The sequence below is a fragment of the Typopeltis vanoorti genome, chromosome 7 (assembly GCF_054136105.1).
Source record: "Typopeltis vanoorti isolate ZY-2024b chromosome 7, IOZ_Tvanoo_1.0, whole genome shotgun sequence".
NCBI classification, from domain to species: domain Eukaryota; kingdom Metazoa; phylum Arthropoda; class Arachnida; order Uropygi; family Thelyphonidae; genus Typopeltis; species Typopeltis vanoorti.
Genome location: NC_143555.1, coordinates 48,199,106 through 48,223,692, shown reverse-complemented (window position 1 = coordinate 48,223,692; position 24,587 = coordinate 48,199,106). Strand labels below are relative to the sequence as shown.

Sequence of the window (24,587 nt, the reverse complement as noted above, 5' to 3'; positions counted from 1 at the left end):
GACGGCAACACTATCGGCAAGATTTTTTTAAGTTGGTACATCCGTCTTAAGTATCTATGTGAAATTTCAAGTCATTCTATCAAGTAATTTTTTTTATACAGCTGTCTGAAGCTGAAGTGTTGTTTGTATCCCTTGAAATGGATAAAATTAAGTATCGTGCGGTTTAACCTTTAACAAATAACCTTCTTTGTAAAAGAAGGTTTAACGCCAAAAGAAATTCATTCGAAGTTCATAAAAGTTTATGGGCACTCTTCTCCTTCGTTTTCGACAATTAAGAAATGGGCTGCCGAGTTTAATGTGGCCGTACCAGCCTTGAAGATGATCCACCTGAAGAACGTCTAGCAAGTGTAACAACACCAGAAATCATTGATCATATGGTATTGGATGACCGGCGACTCAAAGTGCGTGAAATTGCTGAGACTATAGGCATTTCAAAAGAACGTGTAGGATATATTTTGCATGAAGAATTGCAAATGAAAAAAGCTTTGCGCAAGATGGGTGCCGCGTTTGCTCATAGCAGATCAAAAACGCACTCGCATGAAAATCTCTGAACAGTGCTTGGAGCGTTTTACCATGAATAAAAACTGATTTCGATTTATTACTATACATGAGACTTGGATTCACCATTACATACCAGAATCCAAAGAGCAGTCAAAACAGTGGACAGAATCCGGTTGTTTAGCCCCAAAGAAGACTAAGTCATCGCATCGGTGTTTTGGGATGCTAAAGGCGTTTTGTTTATTAATTATTTTGAAACGTTAAAACAATAACCGAGGAATATTATTCCGATCTTTTAACCAGACTAGACGAAAAAATTCATGAGAAAAGACCCGGTTTGCAGAAGAAAAAAATCATCTTTCATCAGGACTATGCACCTGCCCACAAAGACGTTTTGGCAATGGGATAATTAAGGGATCTGCACTATGAATTGTTGTAACATCCACCCTATTCACCCGATTTGGCTCCCTCTGACTTCTATCTCTTCCCAAAACTAAAACTCTTCCTCGCTGGTTAGCGTTTTTCTTCGAATCAAGAGGTGATGGTAGCTGTAGAGGGGTATTTTGCAGATCTTACTGAGAAATTTTACTGTGGGATGGGATAATGGTGCTGGAGCATGGCTGGAATAAATTTATTAGTCTTACCTGGCGTTAGTAAGGTGGAGTGTCACAGACCCCAAAGATTTTAAATTGACTATAACTTTTTAACATCACGTGGCAGTGAGTCATGCCTCAGTATAGCTTCCCCTCCCTTAACCCACTACTCGACGCCATAGACGACAGGCTGTTGGCAGCAAGCAAGTTTAGTGTGGGACCCCACCTTACCACTTCTGTTACATTTTCCCACCTTACTAACGCCGGGTTAAGGGAGATTATGTTGAAAAATAAAAATAATTTTGAAATTATAAATTCGTTTTTTCATTGTTAGGCCGAGAACTTTGCAGACTACCCTCGTAAATACACTACCGAAAGACCACTCAAAGCTTCTATATTCCAGATATGCTAAATAAACAATCAGATACAGAAACCTTACAAAATACAGTAGCCTAAAAAGGCCCTAAGACGTTATGACGTACTGGGAACGAGAAATACGCATTCTACACATCTTACAGACTTAATGAAATGCAATATATTAGTTCAGGCTTTTTAATTCAGCGCATCATGGCATTCCTAATTATCGTGTGTGTGTGTGTGTGTGTGTGTGTGTGTGTGTGTGTGTGTGTGTGTGTGTGTGTGTGTGTGTGTGTGTGTGTGTGTGTGTGTGTGTGTGTGTGTGTGTGTGTGTGTGTGTGTGTGTGTGTGTAAAAAAATATTATTACGTGCACCTCCAAGGAATGCAAGAACTCATCGAGGGAAGGTATTCGCCGTCTCCACCAATCAGTCCGCCAACTACACAGAATCTCTACTATCATTATCATCTTCACACCATACCATCTGCTGTCCACCACAACCACCACTAAAATTTGTTGTCTGTAAATTGCATGCGTTCTCAAGAGCGATTTGCTTGTATGGGATTAAAAACACGAGTTTCTGGGAGAAAAAACCTGCTACCTCCGTATGAGATCGGCTTAATCACCTTTAATTGTAAAAACCCGATTGCGCTACGGAGGCGCTTTCCTTTGAATGGACTGGGTTTCAGTTTTGAGTAAAGGAGATTTATACTTATAATAATCCCTATGAGACAACATATCAACATATTTAGGGAACACTACAAGCTAAATAGTGGACATCATTAGACTAAACTTTTTTATACCTAAACTTTCATGTAGAGGGAATAACCAAAGTTATTACACGCTCACATAAGAATGTTTTGGGGAAAAGAGTATTCTGGCATCTCACGACATCATACATCGCCGAAATTGGTCAAAGATAAAATAACCTACTGAATGATCTCAATATCGTCGACAACTGCCAGTAATACTATTAAAATAGGAACGTTAGCTTCACCTTTGTAGTGATATAGAATGTAATTTATATTAAGCTATGCACTACAATTGATACTGACGTGTTTTCGGATCTGCGCCAGTAGCAAAACGAAAATATCTGCAATGATTTAGAAATCCAGTAAATTCGATGAGGACAAACAATTCAAGCCACATATGAAGAAAGGTCAGAAATATTTCTTTCCTTTCCATTATGTTCATCTCATGTGTGATTTACATTACCTCTTTTAAAATAATGGGATAATATATCACTTCGTTATGAGACTCGTTTATGAATCATCTAGTGGAGGTTGTTATAATATTTCTAGGTTGTGGTTTACATAATGAGGAACCTGAACTAATAAATCCTTTCCGTAATCAAGAAAGTGCTAGTTCTAATTTAGGGAAGTGTTGTGAATAGCTCATATGCATTTTATACCTCATAGTTTTTCACAGTGCGAAGAGACTTAAGACGCAAGTGCTCAGAGTATCATCTGTCCCTTTGATGAGTGGAACCTTGGCCTCTTTTTAACTGCCGTACAGTTTGTGTAGAATAGAACGAGCGTTCTAAATGACGCTGACATGATGAATACGCTAAAAGAACAGAACGAATGGTGTTATTGCTAGAATGTGCAGTTTAGGCATTCTTTCTCATATACACGATCAACTCTCTTCACCCTCGTTAATGAGAATTATGCCAACGAAGAAATTGTTTTACTTTAAGATTAGAAAATAATTAATGTTCCATAATCTGAAATGATTGTGTGACACATCCAAGGAATCTAAGTACTTATAGCCGCAAATGGACAACATATATCGTTAATTTTGTTTTAGCTATCTTCAATATGCTATTTACTATCGAACAGAAACAAACGTTTCTGTTCGAAACGTTTTATAGTGGTTTTATAGGGATTTGAATACCACTGTCAGCTTTAGGAAACAGTAATACTCCACTTAGAAGTTTTGGAAATTAAATAATCTTGAGTGAAATTAGTTAGATCTTCAACTCCAGAAACAAAAGCGCATATCATCCTTAAGTAAAGCGCTCACTCATAATGAACATATTGGAAGGAGGCATTCCTCATAAAGCCAGTCATTGAAAGCTTTTGAGATATTAATTTTAAACCTATTCTTAAGAATTTTGTTATAATAGTATGTAGGTATAGAGTGTCTGCATAGAGTTTTGATGTGGTTGTAATTATGAGCAAAGAAATTAAGGCTGTTAGACCAGTATAATTATGTCACTTTCTCGTGTTCTTCGGTCAGTCTGCTTGTTTTTCGAGAGAAAATTCCCTATCATCTCTGTATGAAATTTGCTGACTCACCATCTGTTGAAAAACAATTATAAAGATTTCTTACGTCTTAGCTCGGATTCGAATACGGGTATTTCCAACTGAAGCGCAAATGTCGTCCTCTTGATGACTACACTACGAAGATAAGAGGCAAAAAGAAAAAAAAAGGGGGGGGGGGAATTGACATCAGTGTAAAATATGCACTTTTGGCTGTTCAAAGAATAAATAAATAAAATAAATAAATAAATAATGAAGCTAAGGCATATTTGAATTTATTTTTAAAATATTTCTTTTAATGTTAAAAATAGGCAGTTCTTTTATTGTTTTTGTAATTTGACTGAGCAATATGCTCTCTTTGATTCTAACTAATTACGAACTGCGCTTCATTTTGAAAAGTCATCTATCATATTATACTCTTGGCTATCGTAGAATAATGTACTCTTTTGCAGTGTCGCTGTCGTAGAACGATAACGTATCTCTAATTCCATCTAATTTATTTTATAGCCTTCTAAACCTATACGTTGTTAAGTGAATAACATTTTGAAAATTGGTCATATGATGATTATGCACATTATATAATAAAATTCTCATAATTTCTTTACGAAATGCTATTTGAAATGCTATATGAAATGCCCTAAATTTCTTTTCTGCAATGATATAATTAATTTTGGACACTCGATTGCTGGCGTTAAACATAGTAGGATTATACATTTAAGAGATTACCCGTGTTGTATGATAAATTATATTTTTGTAACACTTTCAGCTAACCCAACTGACCCAAATGCCTAAGAAATAATTTATCACTTAATTTTCTTAGGATGATCATTAAACTGAATACTACTACTGGAAATTACGCATTTTTGCTTCCGCATTTCTAAATCCGAAACTAGCTACTGATGATATTTTTGTACTTGACATAAGCGTTTTTTTTTTTTTTTGTACTTTGGGTGTGGTATGGTTACTTTATTGAGTAAAACTACGTGTGAATGAATAACGTCTAGTTCAGTGTTAATTTATAAGAAATGTGAATATCAGAATATAGAAAGGCATCTTTGGAAAATATAGTATATTTCCAAATACTGTCGCTGAGGAAAGGAGAAATGAATCAACATATCGATTTAATAAAAATAATACTAAATTGGGCATTCCACAAATAGGAATATCTTTTCCAATTAAATGTAAAAATTTGAAAAGATTTTCTGCTTGATATTTTAGAATAATTTTTTAGATTTCAAATCCTTTTTGAGCTCTGAAAGTTGCGCTGATTTCTGTATATCTTACATTACTGAATTCTTCATGGGCTTGGAGCATAGGAAACACATCAAAACATCTTCATAAATATTGTGACAGATACTCGTTACCAAAATTGAAATGCAGACAGATTCGGCATGTTTGAGAAATGCAAAATCCAACGAACTTCTTTTTTTATCTTTTAATTTAATCATTGTCGGGTGTATTCATAATTTGTTTGCTCATTTCTGGCAAATTATCTTAAAGGAAATCGTTATCAGCTCAGTTAGACAACGAATGTAATTGGTTAACGCCGCATAATTTAATTATATGTAGCAACCGTCAATCCAGGGTTACTTGGGTAAGTGGAAGAATACATCACTGTCACTTGTACCGGAACGAAACATCGTTATAGAAATTGAAATGAGGCCTTTCGTAATTATAGCACATAATTCTGACTTCCAGGAGAGAATGACAGCTAATGTAAAGCTTGTTTTAAAAATAGTCATCTTCGGACAGTTAATCTCAGTTACGAACTACTGCCAATTTAAATGAGGACTAATGGAAAAAATTACGATTATCTATTATATACAAGAGAGAGTATTTCTTCCTCTCTTCTTAATATTAAAACAGAGCCAGAATCTAACTCGTTACGTTCAAAAGAGAAAACAAAATTGCATCATCGGATAAGAACAAGAAATATTGTTTGATATCTTAAACTTGAAATTGCTTAATCTCATCTACCACCGCCATTTCAAAAATCTGAGCCATAAGTTAAGTTAAATTGAGGAGGCACATTCTGTATCTGACGTGCAAAAGAGTACAGATGCTGAAAATATAAGTATCCGCGATTTATTTAAACGATAGATGCTATTCCCAGAGTGACTGCATATCTTAAATTTTTCGAAGAGTAACATTCTGTGTAAATAGTGCTAAGTAGTGAAAAATTTTACATTGTCTCACGAACGTCTTTCTCTTATATGAGTGCACACGCGACAACGAACCAGTGAGCTATGCCTAATTTCAATAATGAAAGGTTCTAAAGATACCATAATGCGACAAAGATTTTCTTGGCGTTATTTAGGTGCATCTGTTCTTTTAAATGCTTAGCGTGCTATGTTGCCGTCATAAGTGATTCTGTATATTTCATGACATGGCTATCTTCCAAAACAATAATATTCCTGTTCACAAGGCAGCACGCATGATCACTGGTAGTTTCTAGAACCACCTATCTTCAACTGTCCGCACAATCGTCACAGCTCAAAACCCTATCTTGTCATTCGGATATCTGTCGGGAGAGTCCCCTTCCACGGCGATTCGCGTCTGTAATACTGTGTAAAAGTAATGGACATCCCTGAGGAAAAATTACTTAAACTTTCTAGCAAACAGATAAGGGAAAATGTAACGATGTTTACATTTTTATATCCATATCCACTGGCTGTTTATTCTCAAGAGATGTAACAGAAGTCTTTAAAAAACAAAAAAGATCCATCATTCATGACAGTTATTGAAATAAATAAGAATTCACACTATCCAAAAAAAAACTAAACTAGACTAATGAACACAATAAAAAATTTTTCTAGTTTCCTTTTGCCATGCTTCTATTTTAATGGAGGAATGTTTTATAAAATATGATATTTTATAAAGGATTCGAGTTTATATGATTATGTGATATTTTACTGGAGTATACGGAAGTGCTCTTCCCCCTCGCTTTTTTTCAATTTTCGGCTTTTAGGACATCTTAATTCACCTGTAGCGGACGACTTATTTCTTGTCAGAATTATTCATGACCAACTAGATCTAGATGTATTGAATTTCTTATTTCTCTTGTGTCTACAACGCATGCGATTTGGAATAAAATCCCTTCTATTGATATAGGCTTTTCAACAGTATGAATAGAGACATTCCAGCGATGTACTCGACAACATGTAAATATGCATACTGGAATTATATTAAGATTTACATGCAGGAGCTCTTGTACGCTCTTTCTAATATTTACATATATAAGCCACCGTTTTCAGCGTAGTTCTAGTTCCAGTTCCTGTGTTACAGTAAGAATTAAGTGCAAAGGAGCAGCGAATACTTTCAAGTAAAAATGCCTAAAAGTAAAATAAAAAGAATACCGCATGGACTTTATTGCATTAAAAGGCTACTTATTTATGACTAGTAATAACAGAAAGAAATCCACGGATAGTTACTTATCTACGGTTAATAAACAAAAACCAGAAGAGAAATAACTCTCAAGGTAGCTGCAAATTTAATATAGAAAACAACACAAGCATTCACTTAATCGATGCTTCATAAAAACACGCAATTGCTGCAGTAACATGCCTAATATAAAAATGGAAGTTAGAGTAAAATTTATGGTTTGGAGAAAGAGAATACAGAATAAAAATGCAAAATAATAAAACGGGTGATAAAGCAAAAAAAAAATTGGAATGCATCTCCAAAATATGCGTTATTGCCGGGAAGAAAGAAACTGTATGGCTGTTTAATTCAAGAGAAAAGCATTAAAAAATCTGTATGGTAGATAAATATGTAACTTAAATACAATTCATTTTCCATATTCTTATTGTTATGTATAATAGCAGAAAATTTTTTCATGCACTTACAGCTTATATTTCTTCACTGAGCATTTTCACTGAGTATAATCACTGAGTATTTTAATAAACTTCTTTCCTGTGGCAAGTGGAAATTATCTGTAGAGTAGTATTGCTGAGTATCTGATAATGCCTACAATGGGTTCTTTCGGTTTTCTATAGTACAAAGTCACAAGTACTCGTATCAGGGTCATAGGGTAGTGACTCTAATGGCTTTTAAACTGATGAAACTTCCCACTTTGGTAACTTGAGAAATCGTTACAGGTTCCACCATTATTTCGCTCATAGTTTTTCCCGACATCCTAGAATGTTCGATATTTTATCGGATTTATTAGTGACTCACACTGTTTCACTCCTCTCACTAGTCGTATAGTTGCAGTCTTTGTTCTAAGCCTATTCCATAAATACTTCCACCGTCGATGGTTTGCTGATCTGGCACCTTGCAAGTATTGAAACCTGTTCATACAGAAGCTGAAGCTAGTTATTTTTCATTGACAGTCCAACCCTCCCATTTCCCGGAACTTTAAACTCATCGTTTTTAATTAAACTGTGATCTACTTCTATGTGTTGGGACGACTTCCTACCCTCCCAGCTTCTCCATCCTACCATGGGCATGGATGTTTGGGATTGTCTTTCATTAATTTCACAGCATGCTCACAAATATACACTCTTCCAATGTGGACTGGATATTAAAAATAATATGTTAATATAAGTACCATGAAAAGAGCCATTTATTTATTTATTTTCATTTATTTTCACATGATGAACTATAATGGCATTCAAATTCCAAACATTCCTTTTCACTTGAACATTTTGTGGTCTGATAGCTTTGCTTATATACACATTTCACAAAACCCTGACCTCTATCAGTTGACTACACTGTAGATACCATTCGAAGAGACATTTTTATGGTGGCTCTTCTAGAGAGGAAATAAAGCTTTCGCCTCAACCACCAGATCTTCGTGTATAATTATTTAAAAATAATTTCCGTTTCTAGTCCCCGATTCATCAAAACCATCCTCAGTTTTGTACTTGTCATCGCTAACGGTGGTTGAGCCTTGTTGTTGATTATCATATGATAGGATATCCAGATGTATAGAGGCAAAATGAACATCTAAATTTAACAAACGAAGTACAAAAAAATTAAAAGTACTGAAAAGAAGATTCCGATGCCGATATATTATATTACATCACGAAGGTAAATTTATTTAAGTGTTATATGACACCAACTTGTCATATTAAAGATAAAATGATTAAGGAATTAATCAGGTGTTATAAAAATATGAACCACGTAGGAAAATATAAAAGCGTTGCTTGCTTTTTTTTGGCACATAAAAAAGAAAAGCAAAAATAAAAATGTATTTATAAAATAAATAATATTTTCTGAACTCACTAGTCGTTTTCAAGTAGATTTAAGTGATTTTTCAATGATATTTGATGTCTGTGACGAATTTTTTTTCCTCTAAGAAGTGTCACCAGAAAAAGTGTTTTTTCGAAATTATCAACAACACAGTCAACTGACACAGGGCAAGGGTTTGCGAAATGTGTAAGTAATAAAATGTTTGCAATTCAAATGCCAGTATTCTTCATCAGGTGCGAATAATAAACAAATACCTCTTTCCATGCTGTTTACATTAACACATTATTTTTCTGTTGCATTTTTCATTTGTATTCATCGATCTTATAAATAAATTAATGAAAATAAATGAAAATAATTAATAAATAAATAAATGAAAATGACATCTACTTTAGAAATACCATCGCAACATTTTGTCAACCAATAATTCTTTTTATATACGTTGACTACGACTATTTAGTTATCTATAGAATAGATATTTCATAAATTACTAGTTAAAGTATGAAATAAAATTCTTATTTCGTACTTTAACTAAAACGACGATTATTCTATAGAATATTTAGTTGTTCTATAACATAATTGAATTATATACTTTAACGGCAACATACAAAGATACAGGAGGTAAGGTTGAGATGGTTTGGTCATATGATGAGGAGGGAGAACGAGTATGTAGGAGGAAAGGTCATGCAGGTGGATGTACAGGGGAGGAGGAAGCGCGGGCAGCCAAAGAAGAGATGGAGGGAGATGGTGGAGGAGGACTTGAGGATGAAGATCTTGGATGCGGTTACAGCCAAGACAGGAGGATGTGGAGGAGACTCACTACAAACAGCGACCGTACTTAAGTGGGACAAGGTGCAGAAGAAGAACGGCACATATGAAAGTAGTGAGTAACATGATTCTCTCCAGTGAACCCTTCTAGAGAATGTTACCATGTCCATCCATAGTTTCTGTGAACATTGTAACATTCACTAAGCATGAACATTTGCGAATACGATCTTCTGGGTCGGAGGTCATCCATGAAATCCCTACTAATGCAATGCTCTGAGTATATACAATATAATATAATATTGTATATCCAATATAATTCGGATATACAATAGAAAATGCAATAAATGAATCAACATTAAAGTTCAGTTTCACTCTTAGTTATTTCTCAGATGAAGTATATTGTTGTCGGCAATCCAGAACAGGGTATCAGTTGGATTCCACTCTTCTATGAATTTCGCGACGGTTCTTGTTTCTTTGTATTAATCAAGTTCCAGTGAAAGCCTGCTTTGTAGTTTCCGACATAGGCTATACATGAGGATTTGTGCCGATTCGGTGATGGATATGTGCTGATTATATCTTGTGTGTTTTAGGTAGAAGCTGTAGATGACGGCCTTAGCGCAGATGAAGAGGAAATTGCATATTCTGTGTCTGTTCTCTTCTGTATGGACTAAATTCCATTAGTTTTCTTGGCTGTGTGTTTAGTTACAGGTGCTAGCGGCAGTATTCAGGAAATAGGTGATCATAGCTTTGTTTTCTGGACAGGGTTAGATGTGTGTGCTCCAAGGTAACTGAAACTTCGCAGAACAGACACAGATCCGTTTCTCTGAGCTGAAATTTGTAGAGTTTAGGAGTTGGCAAGATGTTATGCCATAGTCTCCACTGTATGTCGGAATCTGGTTTGGCACACTTCGATTTACTGTATATGGAAGATCCTACTGAAAACTGAGTGGCATTTGCAGCCTTGTAGATGAGAGGGTTAAGGATGAATATACGAAGGGCGAAGTTGGAGGCACTGACATGAGGAAGTGGTATATTTTCTTGTAGTTGGAGGAAGAATTTGAAGTGAGACTTCAGACGATACAAGATGAAATATTGGCTCCGAGCAGTTTCTAGAAGGAATACGGACTCCCTGAGGAGCAGCAATATCTGGGAAGGCTTTTATAACAGCAGTTTGCATCAGTTGATATTGCTTTTCAATTTTTGGATTTTTCAATGGTAGGCAGGTAAGTGTTTTCCACTTTAGCGTCTGGGTCAGGAGGTCCCCTATGATTCTTATTCCTGCCCAGTTCCATGTAGGAAAAAGGAAGGGCTGGCCAGTTGTGAGACGTGTTATGTTTCTGTTCGAAAACAGTGTGGTTCTGTTAGTACAACTGACTCTGTTGATGCTGTCAGTGTGTGATGAAGTTCTGTATTTTTCCACCGCTGTAGAGCATCTTTGTAAAAATGAAGTAGTTTAGGAGGTGGTGGCACAGAACTAGCCATTCGGAGGATTGTGGAAAGTGTAAGTCCTCTAGTGGATGATTTCATTATGTAATCGAAGGTGGTTACATAAGCATGATTGGACTGAAGTGTCTTCAGGGGAAGGATTATCGTGAAGGATATGATCTTGTTTTCAAAGGAAATCAAGCCTTAACCTCTCTTATTGAGTGGTTTGCAGAGTTCAGAGTATGTTGTCCAATTAGTATTGTTCCAGAGGAAACGTTTCATTGCATTTTGAATGTGATGGAGAAAGTCTTCAGGGAGTGTCAGTACTTTGAGGGTATGCCATAGGACACTCGCAGCCATCTGGTTGATTATTAGGATTCTTCCGCTAAGTGAAGACATTGAGCGAATATTGTTCAATTTTCCTAGCACTTGTTTAGTCGGTTGCCAAGGTGTAATCGGTATTTTGGTGTTGTACATCTAAGTTTGTTTTTCCTTCATTTGACCAGGTACATTCAATAAGAGAATCAGTTGACCACAAACCAGTGGTTTTGCAGAGTTTAATTTGGCCTCTTAGGCTTGTGCATATAGTCTGTGTGCTTCGTTGGTTAATGTCATTTCTTCGTCTTTACGGATTATTACTGTGACGTCATCAGCATATGCTAATAGGGTTATTTTTTGATGTGATTCTATTATGCTGGTTCGTTTGGAGATGATGCCGTGTACTCTTTTTAAGAAGGGTTCTATGGCAAGTGTGGATAATTGTCCAGAGAGAGGACATCCTTGCTTGATCCCTCGAGAGTATGGCAAAGTGCGGGTGAGCCTGTTGTTTATTTTAAACAGAAGAGTGCATCTCTGTATGGCAATTGCACTGTTTAAATGATGAGAGGGCCATAGCCGAATGTCTTTAGGACTTCATAAATGTACTCGTGTTCTACCCTGTCGAAAGCCTTCTCCTGATCAAGGCTGACGAGTGCTAGTTTTCATTTTGGCTGTTTGCGATGTGGATGAGATCTCTTATTAAATGGAGGGTATCATGCATTGGTCTTCCAGGAAGAGAATAAGTTTGATGCTGGCCAATAACTTCAGGCAGTGTTGGCTTTAGTCGGTTTGCAATAACTTTGGAAATGATTTTGCAATATTGATTAGTGAGATTGGACGCCAGTTTCGGATGTCTCTGTGGTTTCCCTTCTTTGGTATCAATCGTACTACTAAGGTCGTGACGGATTCTGGTAGCCCATTGAGGTAGGCGTCTTGCAGTGTTTTAAGGAGAAGTGGTCCGCGTTGATTCCAGAAGACTTGGAAAAACTCTGTTGTGAGACCATCAAGGCCGGGAGATTTATTCTTTGGCAAGGATGTGCATGCAGTTTTCAATTCCTCTAGAGTGATTGGATTTTCTAAGTGATTCCGATCTGTTGCAGAAATTCTGAATGGCGTAAAGGGATGTTCCTATATAGCTGTATGCATTCTTGTAGTATTGTAGGATTTCAGAAGTGATTTTACTTGGATCTTCTGTGATGCTGCGGTATTCTTTTATTGTATCTTATATACAGGATTAAACGGTTTTTGGTTCTCTGCAGTCAGGCAGAGAGGTTACATGCTCATACTTTTCTTGAGGTATGTTGCATAGAGATATCAGTTATAAGGTGAATTACATTTTTTAAGAAGACTTGGAAAACAACTAAACACTTACTGTAAATTAACAATTAACAGTTATTTTGACATAATACTGACAGTATTAAGAACATAAAATGTGGCATATATGTGGAAGAACATAACAGTTGTTATAGGACAATATTATCTATTTACATGAGAGTGACAGCTGATTATTATTCGCACTGTTAAGCACAAAAAATCTTTCTCCCCCCCCCATTTCTTTGGGCGGAGATGATGTCACTTCTGTGCTAGAAAGTGGACTATGATGCAGTCGCCCTGCTCAGCCAGGAGTTGATTCCGTGGATTCCAGTCTTGGTGGAAAAGATCTAAGATGCTCGTGTAGGATCAGACTTCTGATCTTTTGTTTGAAGGCCGCAAGGAATTGGTCAGCTGCCTCTCTCTCTCTGTGAAGTTGCTGTACTGTCTGGTCTTGTATGTCTGAGGTAGAAGCTGTATATTACCGCTTTCACAGTGATGAAGAGGTAATTGCAGAATGAATGATTATTTGACTCTGCATTGACGAAATTGAAATACTCCTCTTCTGTATGAAGACTACAGATTTCATTTTTGTGGGATAAGACAAGAATGAGTACGTGGCACTGTTATTCGATATGCTAACACCAATTTGGTACTCTTAAGGTAATACCCTAATTAATTTGCATACGTTATTTCTAACTTTATTTACATAACTGTGCTATAATAAGTAACCATGACGACAGAGAAAAGCGTCGTTACAGAACAAACAGACTACCCTGACAACATACGCAATTGACAGAAATGCTACACTGACTCCTAGTGGTCTTAGTTGCCTTGGCGATAATTCCCAACAATTCACCGCATCCTACCTCTTTGCTTTGACTTCATGTTGGTCCCCCCCCCCAATCCACTCGCCTTCTCTGCATAACTGGGTGTAACAACTTAATAAACATCCACTTTCCTATGATGTGCCTATTCAAATCTATTATGATGAAATATTACTTTGAGTTAAAAGTGCACACACCTGCTGTCTGTGGGTTCGATCTCCTAATGGCTGTGAATCACACGTAACCACATCACAAAACGTAATTCATTGCGCGCGTGTGTACACAGTAAAATTTTCTCTCTCTTTAAATATAGAACGAACTGTCTTTCTGATATAAACCCAAATGTTTATTTCAAGACAAGTACTCTTATTTATTGGTCATTTTCCACGTAAACTAAGTAATGACTCGGAATCGGCGGACAGCACAGACCCAGAAACCCCCCCTAAGTAAAAACGATGACCGTGGGATTAAAGTATCCGCTGATGTGGAGGTTGAAACAAATCACTCTGGCGCCGACTGGAGTTTATTTTCGACCTAACTATGGCGGAAGTAAACAGTCAATTGGAGGAGAACACACTGCAACATTAACCCTCAGTGTACTCCCGCCTAGAAACAATGACAGAAAGTAATGGATAAGAGTAACCACTAATTGGAAACACACCAGGGAAGTTGCAAGGACGAAATAAATACGAGACATGGAAAAGGAAAGAGGCAACAATTTTTCTGTCGCATACTGGGCAGAAATGATAGTCTTCTCCCGGCTACGTGAATTATACAAATCTTGAAATCAAAAGACTCCCTAAGGAACACTAAACTTCACACTGCAAGAGATTCTGAGGATATTAAAAAAATGTATGGACTGCATTTTTAGTTAATGTTTAGAAAAAGTCTATGAAGTATTATTAAACGTGATTTAGTTAGACCACACGAACTCTCCCGTATTTATATACCATGTTATGTCTTCTTTTATATCACGTAACTAAGCTGATATTTTAGTGTTAATAGACTCGCATCTCTTTCAGTTACTGAAGTTACTCCACTGATAATTTAGATTAGAGTATCATGGTTTCTTTTGCCTTCTTTCTACGTACTTATTCGCATTATTGGCAGGAAATATGACCATCAATACCGACAGCTTTTATGTTTCTTATCTAATATATTCATGTGGAATATGCTGACGTACGTTGTCTATTTTATGTCACCTGCTTCGATCTATAGGGTTTTGTTTAAGAAGTTTCATGAGATGATATAAAGTCATCGACAAACCATCTTTGTTTCCATGTGATTTAACTATAAACAACCTCCCTTCTTTCTGTTCCATCATTCTCTTTGTTATGAAGTTCTTTAGTTAGCACTTTCACCATAGTATTTGATGTGAAATATCTATTCCATGTTATTAGTTTTTAATAAATAGAAAGATTTAAGAGTATCACAAGCAAAATTAAGTTAATTTGTTTCGTTGTCTCTGGAAGAAAGTTATATGCCTAATAGTTCATGTTACTATGCGCTCTTTTTCGTGGGGGAGGATATGTAAGCAACCACACGTGAAGCAATTGCTGGATGAATTGTTCTTAATCGTTTGTCCTTCACCCCACTAGTCATTTTATCCAATATATCTATCCCACTCCAACTAAAATGTTTGTATTTTTTCGAGCATTTCGACGTTCTGTTAATAAATTAAATGAGATATTACTTGTTATTTTTCTCTAACTGTATGTAACTCAAAAAAAGAAATGGGACTGCGAAAGGAGGTGCGTGTAGGGATTTAAAACCACCTCGAAGTCAACGCAAAGGAGTTGAGATGGGTTAGATTGTTTGGAATTGCCATATTTCTGAACACTAAAAATGCTTATGCGTAATAACACATCGTGACAACAAGATAGTCTAGTTTCTGACCAGAAAACAAGATGCATTGTGTATTGCTATTGGATGTAATTTGCTTGCAAGCCAAATGTCCTTCTGTGGTCCAAAGAGGTGGAAATCACTTGGTGCAAGCTAAGAACTGTGCTACGAGTGGTTCTAAATCTGCCACTTGTAGCACCATAACGACTTACGTGTGCAGATGGCGCTTGTATAACAGTATTGTCGTGTAGCATAATGACCGCATCACGTAGTAACCAACCCAGACATTTCACATCAAATGACCTGCCGTTACTAAACCCGCGTGTTAAAAGTAGCATTTGGATTAGAATTTAGAAGTAGTATAACCCATTTCTAAACCGGAGTTCATTAACTCATTAGACCTACATATTTTTGCCTAAGATTCCTTTTCGTACTTGTACCGAACAAATATAATGTCGAGCAGTAAGTTGGAGATAATGGTTACGCTTGTGTGTTTGCGCAATCAACAAGGGCCTCACACCTTCACTGGTACCTATGACTGTTCATTTAGGCAGATGATGAAGTGCTTGAAAACAGGTTTACTTTTCACTTGTTGATCTAAGAAAGTTTGTGAAGAGAGAAAAATGCTGCTTTGTGTAAGGCGGGGTCTGTATTTGTTGAGGAACAACCTATTGATTTGTTAACTCTATTCTTGGAAGACATTTAATTTCCGCAACCAGTATTCAAAAAAAAAAAAAAAGGAAAATAAAGAATTCGCGATCATGAAGTTTGTTACAAATATTAAGCCTTCTTTTACTCCATTTTAATAATGCAGCTGTGTGCTCATTTTTAAGCTTCTGATAATAGGAATTATCGCTAATAATGTTCAGAACGAATCAGCAGAAAGTTATGTGGCTGTCTGGTCAACTGACTGAAGTATATTGAATAAACCCATATTCAGCTTGACTGAAGCATTGTAATTTGTTGGTCTCAAATAATTCTGTAGAAATGGCAATCCAATTTCGTGAACTATTTCACCTTGTTTATCTTCTTGGCCCCTTAGCTGGAGTAAATGAAATCCTGTACTTCGAGGTCTGTCATTTCCCTAGCGGGTTGCCGTAATATCATGACAGTTTCCCTTCGGATGGGAAGACCAGGATTCGAATCTCTAAGATACAAGGAATAATTTTTGCAAAATTATTTCAAGTGAAGGTGTTACATGATTCTACTCTACTTACATTAATGAAATTATTAATCGCCGAAATGCTTTACTTGTTTCTACACTACAAAGCTCATTTTGTGTGTGTGTGTGTGTGTGTGTGTGTGTGTGCGTGCGTGCGTGCGTGTGTCCAAAGTCCCAATCTCAGCCTCCAGTAAACACGTTTTTGGAGTAGCGAATCCAATTTCGAGACGAACTATTTTCTGTGAATGAACTGGTATCCAGCTCATTTACAAAGAGGGAAGTGACACAGGATTCTTGTGGGTGAGGGAAATCGTTTTGAGAGAGAGAGTGAGAGAGAGTATTCTTCAAAGTTTTTTTGATAACCAAGGCTTATAGGTTATTAAATTTTGCTTCTAGTGCATAATCTCTTTTTCTCTCTAGTACCACACTTAAGAATTTACCCTCTTGTGTCAACCTAAGATAATCCACTAGAGTAGCATATAATGTTCCTTGAAGAAATAATGAAGTGGTGTATCCTGGAAATCTTTGTGTATTACAATATCTCTTCTTGTTTCTTTGAAAATGTGAGGTTTCTTACACGCAAGCGGACCAACCAGCTCAGCGAACATTCATAATCGATAAATGTTTCTCACCTGATTCCCACGACTTTTGTAGCGTTATCAATAATCTATTACAGTCAACCAATAGCGATAGATGCAGTATTAATGAGTCTTGATTTAATATGAGATGCTATTTAAAGGTTATTGTTACTTGTTAATTAAAATATGTCAGAGTCATGTTATAGCTGATTCATTCAAATAGACCTCACGACACAGGTCTGGAAAACTCTACACGTGAGAAACGTGGATCCCAAATAATTTTATATTCCTTCAATACGAGTCCATTATTTCAAGAGAATTAATAGTGCAGGCGATGGTAGAGGCAAATTCTTCCATCACTAGCACCCCTACCCAATCGACCTTCTTAATGCGAAATTAATTAACTTCCTTACTCGGATGACTTTAAGCTTGGATTTTCCGAAAGCTGTTGCTGTTTGTGCAATCATTTGCATGCATTTCTATCAACAATATTCACTCTGTATGATCTGCACCGATTAGAAGCTTCGCATAAAATGCTCACGTTCGCCTGTGACGTCAATAGGGGCATCAAGAGACCCTCTGAAACACAAAGTTAATTTCCTTAATTGTCTTTTGTTGGTAAGATTTATCGTACCTAATTTTGTGTACAGAGAGCCCTCCATGGAATTCCAGTAAGCTGATTGGTGTAAGAGCAATGCTATAAATTATTATATAATGCTTTTACTTTCACTATTTACTGCTGCTAATAATAATAATAATAATAATACTCATAATAATAACTACTAATAATAAAGGGCACCTAAGATTCTAAATTACTTTATTAATTCAGCAAGCAGTTATTTAAACACAATCGAATAGCAAAAAGGGGTGTTTAATATTTTTGGTAAAGATCTCTACTTTAAAAAAAGACATTAGATTTATACGTTTCCATTATTTAATCATCTTTAATTAAATATAATTAATGTAAATTATTTAAATTTTAAAATTTTTATTATTATTATTAATTATTTAAAAATTAGCTACAACCACCAACTCTTATTTGTTAGTCTCCTGTGTCCATAATCTAATGTCTATCATGAAGACAGGATTAATCTTCCCCGAGTATAACAGGGTTTATCTGAAGCCAAGATACGTGGCCATAACAGGCCACTTAACCTGATAAGTCAATGACGATAGGATGGCATCGGAAACAATATGTATACAACATGAATATATCAAAAGCACGATGAAATCTACAACCTCTAAGAAACATAATCCACACAATATTTTCTAAGCACACTAAGAAAATTAAGAATAACTAAACTAATCATAATCTTAGAATGAGTTTCATACCTCCTAAAAAGCCTTTTCTACAAAATTTCAGTTGTTCCGCTCTCATTTATTGTTTCATAACCTAGGTGTGCACAAGGTCCCTAACTGTCACGATTGCTACGAATTGCCTCATTATCACATGACATAAATTATGACAGAAGGAAAATAAGTCTTCGCCTTTTACTAATTTTTTAGATTTTTTTTTTTTTTACTTGGTGCACTGTTTGAATACTTTGGGGGTTTTCTTTAGAAATTAAGACATCATCTTCCTGCCGGTATTTTGAGTTTTATCTGTCTCATCAACAATACTAAATTAGTTCATAGGTGAGGCAAACTCAGGACGCATCATAACACTTATGATAACTCGGATCCACTTTGGTGTCTTCGGGTATTATCTGATTATTGCCAACCTGTTTAAGTTTAATACGCTTACATTAGAGGTTTTCATGAAGAAATGAATGACACAAAAACAGTCTCCTAAATTCCCCCCAAAAAAGCTAGAAAAGTAATTCTCCCGAGACAATCTAGCGTGTGTTAGTCTCTCGCTAACATATGAAGTTTTCTATTCTCATATTTTATTCACGTCTTTGCAGTCATTAAAATATAATAATTCTAAAAAACTGTTTACTTAGTTATGTCATTTAATTAGAGAATATATTAGTTTTTAATATAAAATATCCTAATTGCAAGAAAAAAAAGAAACAGATCAAGTAATAGCATTTTTATCCGTACTGTGAAAATGAGCCTCTTTAGCTCCCGGTTTCGACGATGCTGTTTAGTTGAAAAGGCCTGGGTTCTTAGCATCCTGAACTGGATCCAGTTCAGGATGCTAAGAACCTTTATCAGAGCTTTCATGTGAAGTTAATCGATCCAATACGGAGGTAGCATGGTTTTTTCTGCCGGAAACTAGGATTTTTTCATCTCGCAAAACAAACAAACCGAACGCAATATACAAATATAGAAGACTACGGAAATATGGAACCTTATTCGGCTGGATCTAGTTTCGAAAGCTTGCATGGTGCGACATGGATTCACACGTAAGCGTATAAAGGAACAGAACTGTTTAAAGTATGTATTTGGAAACGTGGGATCTGATATGGATGTTGCGTGGAGCTTCTCTTTCGCAAGTGTTAGGCTACTGAATTCTGCGAGATTTTCATTTTATATTATTTTTTTTCTGTATCTTTATTCAACTTATCTATTCTTTTCTATATTGAAATTTGCACAACTTACTTAATGCTTATTTAGGTGTACACATTGTTTTACCTTGCTATAATAGTTTCAGTCCACTCGGACAGAAGTTAAATGTTAATAGCTTTCTCCGCTCTTTTGGAATACACTGATGTCAGTACGCTCGGACGGATAACTGTTAAAAAACGTGTTTTACCCACAAATATTTTAAGGTGATTAATATGTATTTTTAACCTGATTACAAAAATTAAAAAAAATTAGAACGTTTCTGTTTGTTCATTCATGTGTAAGAAACGTTCGATAAGTGTACAAATATTTCTCTTTTAAGCTAATGCCAGCCCAACAGTTCTACTGTATGATAGTTATACTGCTGTTCCTAGTTCTTTGTGATATCTAATAACCTCTAAATGTTTCATATTTTACATGCGAGTGAACACGTTTCATGAAAGGCCATGTACTTGTCATCTATCGAAAAGTTTTTGGCGAGTGTAACTTTTAAATCTCAAAAGCGAAATTTCACTTCCTCGTCAGAAAATACAAACTACTGTATACAGTATTTTGTTGTAAGACCAAGACAAGAAGACGCATCTGGTATATACTGTAGCACTCGTGTTTAATCTTTCTTACGGACTGGCCATGATCTGAATTTACCAGAATTTGGAATCTCCTGGTAAGCTCAAAAAAAAAAAAAAACGGCTTTTTATCCTTTTTTCCGCAGGAAGGCAATTTAGAGTATAATGGTGGGGATTCTTTCATGAATGATCCGTTGATTTGAAAGTTCTGTTGCTCCATAATGATTTTTACCACGAAAGTGGTAAGAAATCATTATGGAACAACAGAGCTTTGCAAGCCTACAACATTATACCATGGATGATTTAAGAGTGAGATAATCTGTAAATCTTTTGTAGATACCAAACACATGGTACCTTTTTAAAGACAATTTAGACCTTCAATAAAAAGAGTAAGTTTAGGTCTGACACTAAAGATTGAAAATGATCTCCTACCTAAAGACATTCACAAGCATCCATGCCACAATTGGATTCAACCCTTTACTTGTAAGACGGGGAGCAGAAGGGCTATTCACTCTCCAACAAGTCCAAAAAATGAATAACAGTATATATTTTGTAAAAAAATAACTATTATTGGTATTCAATTAATTATTATCGCTAACTCACCCCATGAACTCAGCGTAGTCATTGCTACCTTTCATGTGACAAGATTAAAGCGTTAGCCGGCTACTTCTTAGGCGAATCAGCCAGCTAACGTATCCACGTAACTAATGGCTATGCCTCAAAGATGGTATTAGTTTTAACTGTCTGAATATTCATCCAGAATATCAAGTCTTAACCGAGATGATTATGATGATGGTCGAGACAATAGGACTTTATTTTTTATACAGAGAGATACTCTCAGAATTCTGGAGGCTGAAAGTGATCGCATCTTTTCTTGGTTTACAACGGGACTACTTGAAATCATTCTGTTTCCTCAGTGAATGGACCAGCCGGTTATGGGAAAGCCATTATCAAAGAAACAAAGACCAATAATAAAAAGGGAAATAGCCCTATCTTGAAATGGCCCTATCTTGTTTAAATCCAAAAACAGTTTTCAGGTCCTGGTCATATTTATGTTTGTTTAATGAAAAAAGTTGTTTGAAATTTGAATCAAAACAAAATCTCAGATAATTTCTCTCATTACTCAAAACAAAAGTTTCGGAGTATTAATTAGAACAGAAATCAAAGCAGGATATTTGTAGCTTGAAAATTATGAAATTCATAATAGAGGGAGAAGTTTCCTTAAAAATTTCAAGGAAGAAAATTAAATTAACTGCCACTTGATAAACTTCTAATCCATAACGTTATGAGATGCAAATATCTCAGAAAATTCAAATTCTCGATGAGTTCGCCATGAAATTTCCATTGTAATATTGATGTTAAGTCTTTCAATTATTCCAAATGTTATTTTAGATTCATTCAAACTGCGGTAAGGGACAGATTTTGAGATTATTTTCAAACTCAGCATTAAAAGTCTATAAATCTATCTTGTATATCTGAAAAAAAAACATAAGTTCTTTTTTGCTTTCTAGTGCAGTTTCTTTGTAAACCTTCATTTGAAAACTAAGAAAAAAATGTGAATGCAAACTGCGAGAGTGCTTTAAAATTAAGGTCCAAAGGAGTAGAGCCTGTGTTAAGTACTTATCGTGATAAAAATGAATAATCTAATGCTAGTAAACGTAACAGTAGTTAATGAACCAGGCAGGAAAAAAAATGGCTGCACAAATGGTGATCTGAATACATTTCAAATCTTCATTCGTTTTCTTCATGAAAAAAATAGCATCAAACGATATCTCACTGTCTATATGATGAAAAATGATGAACAGAAAAAAAAGCTGCGGTGCCGTTCATTTCAGACAAAACAGACAAAATAGCAAGAAAAGCTTGCACATTCAATAGACACAAAAAGTTGCCCCATAGCCTTAGTTGCTTCGTCTACAACTTCAAATAGCCAAAACGGATATGACGTAGTAACCCCATATGTTAACGGTCAAAGTGTGAATCTGGGTCGGCGTGTTAAAACACGCCGACCCAGACATACAAACGAATCACGCCTCTTAATTCTATGTTTGTCTCAGTTCTCCGATCGTGTAGCCATTTTACTTTGATGATTATAGCTGTAAAGAACTTGTCTCACTCTTCCGCTTGTTACAACAATTGCATTTATATTTATCAACATTTCCCAGGAAATACGCCAATTAATAAAACGAAATAAATGCCTTCACAAAGGCCACTGGAAAGCTGCATATGTAGCGTTCTTCCATAGGACAACATTTCGGGTAATGATTCCGTTTGTAACCATCCGTTACACACGAAACAATTCGTATTTTTTTACGAACCGACTCACGCATCAACAAAGAATTTATTGCTTGTCTTCGAACAGTAATGCTTGATAATCGATATCAACACTTGTTGCCAAACTAATTTTGGTATTGTATAGTATCTAAGTAAAGTAAATATCTAATCAAAGATCGGCAACTATACTTTTTATTGTGACAAGTAAGACTGCCCTAGTGTATGAAAGCGAAAGCGAGCGATAGTTCAATGGTAGATTCAGAAGCGCTTAACGCCCACTCATCAAACAGCTGATGACACTAGATAGAGTTCTGTGCTAGAGAATGCTATTGTAGTGGAGAATTCTGGATTTCTCTTGCAGCGCGAGAGCTTGAACGGGAAAAAATTAATACTTATTCAGTTCACATATGTACGTGGAATATGCGATCATTTTTAATTCGAAAATACCTAGATGCGGGTGTTTATTTTCTAAGGAGGATAAATGCAAATAAATATAATACGGGAATGTTCTTCCATTAAATCAACACCGTATTTATCATTAGCATCCGCAAAAGTAAAGAATGCTGAAAATCTATTTCGCTCGAAGTTAAATTGCAGCTTCGTTGGAAAGTGAATGTGAATTTCGTTCATGTTAGTTCTACTTTCATTAAATGCCGCCTGATCATGGCCGCCGCTGATAGAAGAAAAAGCTCCTTATTATGAATTGCATCCAGTCGAAGACCGTAGCTTGACAGCTTTTGATCTATTTATAGAATATAAATTATGTAATAACATGAAACCTCGATTTTTTTTTTTTTTTTTTGCAATTTTTGAATTGCAAAAAAAAAAAATAATTTCAATCTTTAAAACCTTATTTGAAAAGTTAGAAAATATTAAAACTGAATACTTTCAAAAAAGCTTCGAATAAATAAATAATAGATCAAATTAAAAATATTCTATTCGCTAGAGAGAGAGAGAAAAATGTTGAGTTGTTATATATTATGTAATCTAATATGCTTTTCTGAACCTCATTTTTGGCTCTTTTTTTTGCATTGCAGTGAAGTTCTTTTATTTATTTATTTTTTATTAGCAAAACAAGTAATTTCTTTTAAACTTTAGAAAGTTTAAACTATTAAACGTTAGCAACTTGGAAAAATCTATCATGATAATTTGTAGTTAGCTTTACCTAAACAGGTGCTGAAATATGTTAAAATAGCAAATAAAGAGAAAGGCCTACCGTACCGAAGCGCATGCCGCTCCATGCCCTGCGAACAAACCTCAAAAGTCGATGATAAAAGGCAAACAGCGACGTGGACGCCCCCATGAAGGCATACAAGCGACTGGTGGTGTAGTTATTGTTTAGATGGTCACGCGTGGTCACCAGTGCTGGTAAGTACAGGTCATTGGCGTTGCCGATGATTTCTTCGTCTTCCTGGGACATCTAGAATGTTCTATAGTACGATGGCGACCGCGGCTAATAGCCGGATCGTCGAGATTCTACGCAAATTGAAGTTGGTAAGTAGAAGAGGAAGAGGAGGAGAATCGTGGATGCAGGTAATGGCAGCCGTGGATGCACAAACAGCGATAGTGTGGTAAATGCAGGCTGTGGTCGAAAACAAATCTACTACTGCTGCCGCACCTGTTACGTCGATACCGGCTTGCTGTTGAGCGTCAGCTGCGGTACTTCGATATAGGGATGAGGAGTTACCAGAGAGCGAGGCAGCAGCCGAATGAAACTTCCATTCTCGTTCTCCAGTCCTCGCGGGAGTGGCCGGGGAAAAGAAGGGGAATTGCTGGAACAACTAATTGGTTGCCAGGCAACGGCAGAAGAGGACAACACGTGTAAGCAACGCTGTCAGTTGTTGATTTCGTTAGCAGCGTGCCAATTAATTGCTTATTTTTTGTTCCCTACTTCTCCTTTCCTAGAAAGGATTAAATGACATCGAACTTTATCCACAGACACATACACATCCAACTCGTAACGATGATGTTTCGCGAATGCTTAAGATGTGTGTACTATGGATAGACGTCTTCTCAGAAGTAACAGAAGGCAGTTATTAGATGCGATCGTCTGAAATTTCAGGAGGAAATTGATGTGGAGTTTTCTTATATCACTTAAGCGTTGCATAAT

General features: G+C 36.0%; 1 protein-coding gene across 2 annotated transcripts in view; it reads right to left on the bottom strand.

The window, feature by feature from the left end:
* Nucleotides 1–24,347, bottom strand: part of LOC150104655 (Kv channel-interacting protein 4-like) — a 152,549-nt gene extending 128,202 nt beyond the window's left edge. Inside the window, exon 1 of one of the 2 annotated variants that reach the window (XM_090395847.1) lies at nt 23,699–24,347. In XM_090395847.1, the coding sequence (XP_090251973.1) occupies nt 23,699–23,897 (199 nt within the window). In that variant the 5' untranslated portion in view covers nt 23,898–24,347. Of the gene's footprint in view, nt 1–23,693 lie in introns of both variants that reach the window. The other variant, XM_090395848.1, reaches the window with a different exon arrangement.
* Nucleotides 24,348–24,587: the final 240 nt, after the last annotated feature.